The sequence below is a fragment of the Vipera ursinii genome (genome assembly GCF_947247035.1).
Source record: "Vipera ursinii genome assembly, chromosome: 5".
Taxonomy (NCBI): Eukaryota; Metazoa; Chordata; class Lepidosauria; order Squamata; family Viperidae; genus Vipera; species Vipera ursinii.
Window position 1 is genome coordinate 29306512 of NC_139518.1, and position 11976 is coordinate 29318487.

The 11976-nt window shown below is 41.9% G+C and overlaps 1 protein-coding gene across 1 annotated transcript; it reads left to right on the forward strand.

Annotated features, from left to right (window-relative positions):
- Positions 1-7602: 7602 nt before the first annotated feature.
- On the forward strand, positions 7603-11144 carry LOC310641328 (uncharacterized protein). Its single transcript, XM_083364294.1, has 2 exons — positions 7603-8102; positions 10619-11144. The coding sequence occupies exons 1-2, from the start codon at positions 7703-7705 to the stop codon at positions 10642-10644; spliced, it is 426 nt and encodes a 141-aa protein (XP_083220420.1). The 5' UTR covers positions 7603-7702; the 3' UTR covers positions 10645-11144.
- Positions 11145-11976: the final 832 nt, after the last annotated feature.

The window sequence follows — 11976 nt, forward strand, 5'->3', positions numbered from 1 at the left end:
ACATATTTATAAAGCAACCTAATGTTTTGGATTTCTGATTGTGAAACTGTGGGCCAATCAGTGTGGATGGGGATCAGAGATAGGGAGGCCAAGAGAATCAGCACGGAAAGAAAAACTGAATAAGCTGCCGAAGTATCTGTAAAGAGATAAAATCATTGCCTCTCTAGGTAGGCTTTGTCTCCTGGTTTTGATGGAGTAATGCCTGAATTTATCATCCATTCTGGGCCTCGCACAAGAGAATGGCTGGCAAAATTCTACACAGATATCCTAACTTCCAGTAAGCTCCCTCCAGAATTTAAGAGAACCAAGGTAATCGACATATTAAAACCTGGAAAAGAAAGCAACAAGCCAGAAAACTATCACCCCATTGCTCTGTTAAGTGTTTGTTATAAACTACTTGAAAGGTTGATACTTAACAGAATTGGACAGAAAATTAACGAACAAATACCGATTGAACAGGCTGGGTTTAGATCTTATCGGAGCTGTGCCGATCAAGTCCTTAGTCTTACTAGCCCCATTGAAAGCAGCTATCAGAATAAATTGAAAACATCTGTTGTATTTGTGGATCTCACAGCAGCATACGATACAGTGTGGAGGGATGGTCTATTAAGCAAATTCCTCCATGCTGTCCCTTGTAGTACCATGGGCCACCTAATAAATAATGTGCTCTCAGCAAGGACCTTTCAAGTCATCATGGGCAATAAAATTAGTAAGCAAAGACATCTGAATAATGGACTCCCTCAGGGCTCTGTATTGGCCCCATCCTTATTCAACTTATATATTTCCGATATACCACCCATGCTATCAACAAAGTTCTCTTACGCTGATGACTTGGCATTAGCATATAGCTACAAGGACATCGAAGTTACAGAAGGTGTACTTACAGCTGACCTTACAACTCTGAGCACATACTTCCACCAATGGAGGTTAATCCCAAGCGTAAGTAAGACAGTCACACTGCTAAGCTTGTAAGCCGCCCTGAGTCTTCGGAGAAGGGCGGGATATAAATGGAATAAATAATAATAATAATAATAATAATGTTTCCACCTTAATAATAAACTAGCAAAAAAAGAACTCAATGTATACCTAAATAACAAATTGCTCCCATATGAGGCAACTCCAAAATATCTGGGGGTCACCTTAGACAGGACCCTGTCTTTTAAAAAAACATATTCAGAATATGGCTGCCAAGGTTAACAGCAGAAACAACATTTTGCAAAAACTATGTGGAACAACTTGGGGAGCTTCAGCTCCAACTCTTCGATGCGCAGCCCTTGGGCTTTGCTACTCTGTAGCGGAATACTGCGCACCTGTATGGATAAACAGCTCACATACAAGACTTGTTGATGTTCAACTCAACCATACGATGAGATTAATTACTGGGTACATAAAATCTACACCTATTCATTCACTGACTACCAGTTCTTAGCCACATACTTTCCCTGCACTTACGACGACAAGAAGCTCTCATTCAGGAGTATAGTAAGATCCTGCTAAACTCCTCTCTACCCATTCATGCCTATACCTCTGATCTCTTAAGATGTCGATTAAAGTCAAGAAATCCACCACTCCTTACAGCACTTAAGCTGCTGACCGAACATCAGAGCACTATACAAAAGTGGATGGAAGCAAGATATTTCTGAGCATATTAATCCTAATAGTATACCTCCAGGATTTAATCTACCCTGACACATATGGGTGACATACAATAGAATTAGAACGACTCATGGGGTGTGTGCCGATTCTCTGTATAAATGGGGAAAGACACCTTCAGCACAATGTGATTGCGGGGCTCCCCGACAGACTATCCAACATATAGTGAGGAAATGCACTACTAGAAGATACCCAGGAGATTTTAAGGACTTCCTCTGCGTAACAACGGCAGCTACTGACTGGATCTCCAAACTCGATATTAAACTCTGAAATGTTATTTCTGTTTTCCTCTTAGGTTTTATAATTGCTTCTTTTTTAAAAAAAAATTGTTTTAACTGTTCTAACTTGTAAATATGAAGTGCTTTTAATTCTGTATGTGACCAGCCATACATTAAATAAATAAATAAATAGGTAGGTAGGTTTATCTGAAGAGAGAGAAAGGAGATGCCAAAACAGTCATCCTTATTTGTAACTACTTGTTAGACTTTATATCGTTAATGAATAGTTTTGCTTTTTCTCTGTCAGAAGCTTTTTACACTTCTTTTTTTTAGTAAATGAAAAATTTCACAAGAGGGAGAATCATGATGGAACCTTTCATTTCTCTAAGCTGAAATTACCACAGCCTTGACTTGAACAGCCCTTATCGAACCAAAGTTTAGAATGCTTATTAGAGTGATAGCAGGAATGGAGTTTGGTTAGACTTTAAACAATCCTGAACTAAACCAGTAATTTTCTGAAAAGTGACAAATGTTTCTTGAATCTCACTGGCTATGGTAATAATCCATTTCAAATGGTTGACCTGCATTGATTCAAGAACTTGCCTGCAGCAGTTAATAGTTACTGAACCATACAGATCAACTATACTTCTCTAGCTTTTAATATATTCACCAAAGGACTATCAACAGACAAAGAAATGATCTGAAAAATTATACTGATGCAAGATACTCTGACAGGAAAGGATGGGTGCTTGAAATGAAATTCTGCCCACTCACCCCAGGCCCCTCAGATTCTAAGGAAGTCATCAAAACACACAGAAGTGAGATCAAAGAGAAAGCATCATGCCAATAAACATAATGGTTTCTTTAGAAACAAAATTGAAACTTTCCCTGGAGCAAACACAACAAAATAAATTAAATACAATATTTCATTTCCCATCTGATGAAACTAAAGCCCAAAATAACAAATTCTCAGCAAGGTCGGTGCACAGAAAATTTTGCAGGCTCAGCATCCTTTTGAAATATACAATTTTAGACATTCTTGGAGAACCTCATCTGTGCTGTTGTTCTTCCTGCTGCCACTCTTCAGTTTCAAGTCAACTCTGAAATACACATTGAATTTATTTCCAGAGTGCACACATTATCAGATTACAAATAGTAAGGCAAAACTAGGCTTGCGAATTCCAGTGATCATTTTTCACACAAGGCTGCTAGGTTGGAGCAGCTTAAAAGATTTAAATGGCAGGTTGTGTGCTTGAGAGTTTACCAACAGCAACAACAACAACAAAAGAGATGGCAAGTAACAATTGGTTAAAAGGTTCATTCAAATCAGAATGAGTCTTCCTTTGTAGGAAGATTCCCTTTTGTGTTTCAGCTTGGCAATTTTCAATAAAGGCTCTTAGAAAGAAGGTTCTTTTTTCTAGTTACATGCAGGGATTGTTGACAAGGTCACCGGGTCATCTGTAGTGCCCCCTCTCCAATGGAATTCTTACCAACTTAAAATAAAAACCAAATTCAAATAAATAGTGGAAGATTTTAGTTAATTTGATTGGGGAAAATGCCAAAACCTACACAAGCTCAGAAACAAGAATTTGATCTTGCAAACTTTTGGATAATTTTGGAAGGGATATGCCTACGCTATCATCCAAGACTGTAAATTGTATTTGCAACACATTGGCAGGACAGCAGCTCAGGGTAGAACAGTTTAGAGATTATAATGCCAGCGTGAAGGATTCAACAATGTTTTATGATTGTGCAACCAAACAGAATGCTAAGAGGCAAAATCTTTTGTGCTTCAAACTTTTCATCTCAGTGCCACATTCCTGGAAAAAAGGAATATGATCCGCAAGCTGGACTCTTCACCCTTTTCCTTACCTGAGGTTTCCATATCATGTGCCAGAGGTACATATGGTCAAAAATATTTGCTTCTGTGAATATTGACAGAATATAAACACTTCTGCACATGGTTTTAGAGGAATTAATGGTTTTAGAGGAATTAAAGGCCATATGATCTGTTAGACTACATGGAATCTAACATGGTATCTCTACTCCATCATAAGGGAAAAGGAGGTTTCTGGAAACAATGAAAAGGGACTGGAAGTGATTATAGCCCAGGGAATACCAGTCTAGCAACTAATTTGATAGTGTCACAGACAGAAAGTAAAAGAGTTTCATGAGGACAATCCCTATATCTACTCAACCTATTGGTTAGCAGAATGGGAAAATGCAATAAAACAATACATGCAGAAGTGACTCTTCCACTAATTTTTATATGTTGAAATCCTGCAGGTCAATCTGGCACTTGTTTTCCATAAGAAATCTGCCTCTGCTCAACATTATTCAATTTTCATAACTTCAAAATGCTGGGTCTGGAGGAGAGTGTTTTTACAGTGTCATAACTAAGTAATTTATTCCCTTAGGCTCTTCTTCAATAGTGCTTTTCTCTCACGCACATAAACACTCACACCTCTGAGTTCAATTCATCAACAGCTAGTTTGCAAAGGGCGTGCTGCATTTATACCAAACAAATTGAGTCAGCAAACATCCAATTTTCTGATGAGGAGAACAGAATGTATAAAATTCAGCATAGCAACGCATACCTCTAAAAATAATCCAGTTGTACTTAGCTCCCTGTTTGAATAATTACATTATTTCAAAATACCGGTACTCTTAAAGGCCTAGTTAGAAGTGTTCAAAATCAGTCACTTCCAGGCACAATCCTGCTTCTGGATTTTCCCTGCTTCCTTCTAACTATGGCACAGCCAAGCCCTGGCAACCACTAATTTCTGCTGTGTCCCCATGATACAGCTTTTATTTCATCCATACCACAGAAGTACAACAGGCTGAACTTGACTTTACCTGTGCTGATTCTATGGTTGTGCTCTTCCTTTTAGCCTCACACCACTCAAGGGCAACCTCAAGGTGTGTAAAGTCTATTAGGCTTCACATGTTGCCTTGGAGGGAAGTCAGGTGAAAAAAAGGCAGCACAAGACAATAGATTTCAAACCAGGACAGTTGTGTTGTTTCAAGGACGAATAGCAAGTTCTTCAGTTCAGTACTAGGAAAAGATCCTGCATTTTGTTTACATACTCAAGAATTGTGTGATTCTCAGGGCTTCATGCTTCATTCCTCACATGCTTCACTTTTCTCAGGAAGAAAATAATCATTCATCTTGCATGTGTGAACTAGCTCTCAACAAGAGAAAAGAACAGTTTAAAAGGATCACGAAACCTTTAGATCCTACATACAAAGCTCTGAGGAAAAGACAAATTTGTGTTAGACATATACAAATACGAAAGTTACTCTGGGTATTGTGCAACAAAAATATAAATTTGCTTTATGAAAAGAGTGTGCTATGACATATACATGATACATATATACAATAGTATCTTCAAAACAGTTTTGCTAGTCATAAGTTGGGCTGGACAATACATCAATGAGGAAGCATCCATCACTAGCCACTGAAATGTCATTTTTAATCTGACATCATGATGCAAACAATAATAATTGTATAATTTATATATTTGTATGATAATGTAACAGTGTATGTGACATCAATCTGCCTCCCCCCCCACTTCATTATTATGTGCAGATTTCTATGCAGCCACACACAGCTGAGAATCTCTACCTTAATTACTAAACACTCCCAAAAATGAAAAATTAAATTCAGTATCAATGTTTTATTAAAACCATTGGCTGTGCAGGACAAACATGTAGAATTTTCCCTACTTATTTTGCTATTTTCAGACAGATGCTTCAGCCCATCAATAGTATTAAGAGATAAAAATCCTGTTGTGCCTTCAGTCTAATAGAATTTTTTTAAAGCTGTAACAATACCGTGCCCTAATTTTATTTATAGGAATTGTTTACTCCCAAATTCTTCTGCATTCAAAAAGAAAACATGAATTGAAGCTAAGCATTTTGTCTATAATCAAGCCTAGAAGACATCCTGCAACACAAAGCCTCATTGTCAAACTTTTCTAGACCTGGACAATAATATAACAGAATCTTTCCTTATGCCAGGCCAACAATAATCTAGCTTATTTTTCTCTGTATTTCAGTCCAGTCAAGCATTTCAGTAAAATCAACTAAGATTTTGCATAGCAATAGATTTAGTGAATTATTGTGAACCAGGAGTGGGATAAGACAAGAACTTATTAATGGTGGGGTGGAAGAAGTCACTAGAAACGGATGTGTGCCAAGATCCTTGCGCTGCAGGATTTCAAAACCAAAATGACCAATCTACTGTTAATGATTTGAAAAAGCACAGATGTCTATTGTTGTATACCAGCCCATGAATACTATTTGTACAACCAAAAGCTTAATCTCAGAAAATAAATATGGGCAAAGGGAACTAGTCTTGCTTAACCATTAAAGGATTATTTGTGTAACCACCATCTGGAATTTAAGCATAATATTTTTTCCTGTTTCTCCAATGTATAACAAACACAAAGATCTTTCTTATTTTTGCTTTAGAGATTCCTTGAAATAGGCATCTGCTTTAATCTATTTAGAAAGACAAAGACAGCATCATCTTTATTTATTTAATGTCTAACATTATTACATATTTATGCCTTCTCTGAAGTTGGGAAATATCTCATTTGCTAAACTTTTGGATTTGGATTTGCACCAAGTATCTAAATTTTTCTGCAGTAACAAAGATAAACATACTGTATAATACACATAAATGCCTTTTAACTTATATAACAAAGATAAACATATAATACACGTAAATGCCTTTTAACTTATTTTCCAAAGCCCCTGAAGGCAGGACAAGAAGCAATGGATGGAAACTAATCAAGGAGAGAAGCAACCTAGAACTAAGGAGAAACTTCCTCATAATTAGAACAATTAACTGGTGGAACAACCTGCCTCCAGAAGAGGGGGAATGCTCCAACACTGGAAGTTTTTAGGAAGAGTGTTGTGTATGTAAATAGTTAGCAATAAGCCATGGAAGAGATTGCAAACACAGTGCAGCTTTGCAAGGGTTAAAGCGGGAAAATAAGGTGCAATCATTGGACGCCACAACCAAGGAGCGGGAAAAGAGACTGCTTGTATTGGTTACAGTTCAAACGCTTTCTCTATAAAAGGGTTGCAACATTTGACAGTTGACAGTTGACTTTGTGTATTCAATAAACTCGTTCAGTGTTAACCACTCTGAGTCCTCGTCAATTCGAACCAAACAACTGGCGACGAAGGTGGGATTGACAGAAGACCAGAGATTAGGAAGAATTGTCGTGAAGGCGGCAAATTCAGAGCGAGTCACCGTCAACCGAGCGGCCGCGGCAGAATAGGAAAAAATTCTCCGAATGGCGCAAATCGGGTCACTGAAGGAATTCGACCCTAACTTCCCCGAAGATTGGGAAGAATACATCGGTCAGGTCGAAGGATTCCTGTTAGTGAACGGAATCACTGACGACCGAAAAAAAGCGGCGGCACTTTTGACAATCTGCGGCACACCGGTCTACAGAGTTGCTGTCGGGCTGTGCCAGCCACAACCAGTCTCCAGCGTGCCCTATGCCGACCTCCTCGCAAAATTAAAGGTTCACTTTACTCCCCGAAGGTCCGAACTCTTTTGGCGGCGCATCTTCGAAAAGAGAAATCAGAGACCGGGGGAGTCCATACAGAAATTCGTCGCTGCCGTCAGGGAAGCCGCAGTACGTTGCAAATACGATAATTTAGAAATTAGAATTCGGGACAGAGTCGTGCGGGGCTTACGTGATGAACAATTACAAAATAGAATAATCGCCAAACCTACCGGCGATTTACAGGAAGTGCTCGACGAACTCCTAACGTATGAGTCAACCGGGTATCGCGACCCCCCCCGCAGTAGCATGGCGGCAGCACCCGAAATTAACCAAGAGGGCTATGTGGACTGCGGGGAGGTGGATCAGCAGTGGGAGGAAGAGATCGCCGAAGTCTCCAGGCGATTCGGAAAGATGGCACCAAGACAACTCAGAAGCGAGGGGCCTGAACCTGGCCGCCGGCAACAACCCGCAACACCGCAAAGACCACCGACCGGGGCACAACGACCGTGGCGGGACACCGCAACCAGACCGCGCGACAACGAAACCCAGAACCGATGTGGCAGCTGCGGCGGCAACCATCCCCGCGCTTCCTGCCGATTCCGTACCGCCAAGTGCAGGGCTTGCGGCAAGACCGGCCACATCCAGGCCATCTGCAGAAACCGCGTTCGGGACACCCGTCTGAACGAAGTCGATGTGTGGCCAGAGGGTAAGGTAACCCCTAATGCTAGTGGCAAGGAGACCCCTAAAACCCGGGTGAAATTTCCAAACCTAAGGGAGGTGGCCCGAGTCAATCGGAGACGGCGGGGAAGGGGGCACAATTTTCCGGACGGAAAATTAAAAATCACAGTCCTTCTGCAAGGGGTCCCTTGCAGAATGGAAATCGACTCAGGGGCTTCAGTGTCGATAATTTCCACTGAAACCCTTGAGAAAATTGAACAACTAAGCGGAAAAAGAATTCCACTTAGTCCAACAAATATTCAATTAATGGACTTCCAAAAAAGTCCAATAATCGTAAAAGGAAAGACCAGCCTTAGAGTAAACTTTAAGGGGTTTAAGGGGGTCTTAGATTTGATAGTCACGGAGGGGAATAGGACCAGCTTAATAGGGCTTAATTGGTTTCCTGCCCTGGGAATTTGGATAGGGGGAATAAATTCAGTGATTAGAAATAAGACCCTCGAATCCGTCTGCAAAGAATTTGCAGACGTATTCGATGGATCTCTAGGCAAGTACAAAGGGCCCCCCATTAATTTTAACCTAGACCCCTGAGTAAATCCAATCAGGCTAAAGGCCCGGAGGGTACCTTTTGCCTTAAAAGAAAAAATCGAGGCCGAGCTCGACCGGCTTGTAGGCCTCGGAGTTTTAGAACCTGTTGAGGGCGGTTTGTGGGAGACGCCGATTGTCACACCCCTCAAACCCAATGGGGATGTGAGAATCTGCGCCGACTACAAGGCCACCCTCAACATTGGAATGAAAAAGCATGCTTACCCGGTCCCGACGGTGAAGCAGGTCCTCGCCACGATCCAGGACGCCGCCATCTTCACCAAGCTCGACTTGGCGCATGCGTACTTACAGTTGACTGTTTCCAAAGAGGCTGCAGAGGCACAGACAATTGTTACCCACAAGGGGGCGTTCCGAGTCCACAGACTGCAATTTGGAATTGCAGCAGCTCCAGGCATCTTCCAAGAAGTGATGGAGAGGACCTTAAAGGGCATACCTGGAGTATGCCCTTACTTTGATGATGTCCTAATAGCTGGAAAAGATGAAGGAATGTTAGTAGAGCGGCTGGAACAGGTACTGGGTAGATTTAGAAAGGCTGGATTAAAATTAAAAAAGGAAAAATGTAGCATAGGGGTTAAATCCACTGATTTTTTGGGGTTCAGGATTGACAAAAGCGGAGTCCACCCTACCCCTGAAAAAATTAAAGCAATAAAAGGGGCTCCTGAACCAAGGAACAAGGCGGAGCTACAGGCCTTCCTAGGCTTGGTAAATTTTTATCACACTTTTGTGCCACATAAGGCTGCCATTGCAGAACCACTGCACAGGCTTTTAGATAAGAAGACCCCTTGGCATTGGCAAGACAAGCACAAAGCGAGTTTCCAGACCTTAAAAGACATCCTTTCCAGTAGTTCAACTGTAACCCACTTTATAGAAAACAGACCAATCTACCTGGCGTGCGATGCTTCGCCTTATGGCGTTGGGGCAGTAATCAGCCATTTAGACACCCAGGGAATACAAAGACCCATTGCTTACTACTCCCGCACACTAACCAAGGCAGAGCGGAACTATGCTCAAATAGACAGGGAAGCTTTAGCCATAGTGGCAGGAGTTAAAAAGTTCCACGACTACCTGTATGGCAGGAACTTTACAATACTGACAGACCACAAACCCCTGCTGGGACTGTTTACCACAGTTAAACAGACTCCCCAAATTATGTCTCCCAGGATGCTGAGATGGTCCATTTTCCTCTCAGCATATTCATTTTCCCTCCAATACCGACCAGGTAAGGACATGGGTCACGCAGACGCTCTTAGCAGATTGCCCCTTAGCACAACAGAGGAGGACCCTGCCCCAGTGGGACAAGTAATGTCCCTACAAGATATTCCTGATTTGCCCCTAACTGCTAAAGACATAGCTGAGGCAACCAATAAGGACCTCATCTTAAGGAGAGTAATGGCCTGGGTCATGAGCGGTTGGCCCAACGCCAACCCGGACGTAAAATACAGTCCATTTTTCAGAAGGAAAGATGAACTATCAGTTCATATGGGTTGCTTACTCTGGGGAACTCGTGTAGTAATTCCGGAAATCCACAAATCAGCTATTCTATTTGAATTGCATGAGGGACACCCTGGAATAGTAAGGATGAAGGCCCTGGCTAGGAGTCACTTGTGGTGGCCAGGATTGGACCACGACATTGAGGAATGCGTTGCCAATTGCCATCTGTGCCAACGTTCCAGGCCTGAACAACAACACATCCGCACACATAAATGGGAGCTAGCTAGGAATCCTTGGTCCAGGATTCATATTGACTTCGCTGGACCTTTCCAGGGGTTAACGTTCCTTGTAGTGGTCGACAGCTACTCTAGATGGCTAGAAGTAGTACCGGTCAGTTCAGTAACGGCAGGCAGAACAATACAGGCATTAAGGGGCCTCTTTGCCACTCATGGGTTGCCGGATTTAATAGTGTCTGATAACGGGCCACAATTCACATCTATTGAATTTCAGGATTTCCTCAAGGCCAACTCGATTAAGCACAAGACTTCTGCACCCTTCCACCCCTCCACCAACGGATTGGCTGAAAGGAATGTGAGGACCACGAAGGACGCGCTTAAAAGAATCATTCGAGGTGACTGGCATCAGAGACTAGCTGAGTTCTTGTTGGCTCAGCACACAACCCCTTGTTCGGCTACAGGGAAAAGTCCAGCTGAAATGAGGTGGGGCAGGAAAATATTGACCAAGTTGGACAGATTACACCCTGACAGACTCCAACCAAACATTGAATTAGACATTCCTAACAGAACATTTGAAGTGGGGGACTTGATTTGGGCCAGGAACTACGCCCAAGGGGACAAATGGATTCCAGGGGTGGTAACTGAAATCTTAGGTCCCCTATCATACATCATTGAGGGGGAAGGGAATAGGATCTGTAAAAGACACATAGACCAGCTGAGGAAAAGATCTAGTGGGTGTGTGCCTGCTGAGGGGGACCAAAGCTCAGTAAGGGGAAACAGTACAGACAACATTAGGCCAGAAAGCGGTGTAGAGCTTGGGCAAGATGACACATTCCCTGATGCCCAACAACAACAATTCAGTCCAATTGATTGGGAAATACCCCTGCGAAGTAGGCCAGTGACCACTGAATCCCAAACACAACCTAATACACAAGACAGTACATCTGAAGCCAGTAACCCAGAGCCCAGGTCTAGTAGTAACCAGCAGCCAAGCAGTCAACCAGGAAGAAGGGTCCCTAATAGCCAAAGTAACAGATACCCGTCCAGAATACATAGGCCACCAAAATACCTAATGGATTTTGTAAAGAAATGACACCAACTGGGGGGTAAGGGGTGTTGTGTATGTAAATAGTTAGCAATAAGCCATGGAAGAGATTGCAAACACAGTGCAGCTTTGCAAGGGTTAAAGCGGGAAAATAAGGTGCAATCATTGGACGCCACAACCAAGGAGCGGGAAAAGAGACTGCTTGTATTGGTTACAGTTCAAACGCTTTCTCTATAAAAGGGTTGCAACATTTGACAGTTGACAGTTGACTTTGTGTATTCAATAAACTCGTTCAGTGTTAACCACTCTGAGTCCTCGTCAATTCGAACCAAACAAAGAGACTATCCATTGTTTAGATATACTGTATTACCTAGAGGTTTTGGACCCAGTTCCCCTAAGACTATCTCTTTTAAGTGGACTTGACTCACCAATACAGTTCTTGCAGGAAAAGCTATTTGACAGTCCTTCATTTTATTAAGATGAGGAGAAAAATGGCCAGAAGCAAGTGATTTTTAGTAATAGGATCTTCAGTTGGGAACCAACACCTTTTCAAGGCAAAGCTAGCACCTTGATTGATGGCTTTCCAA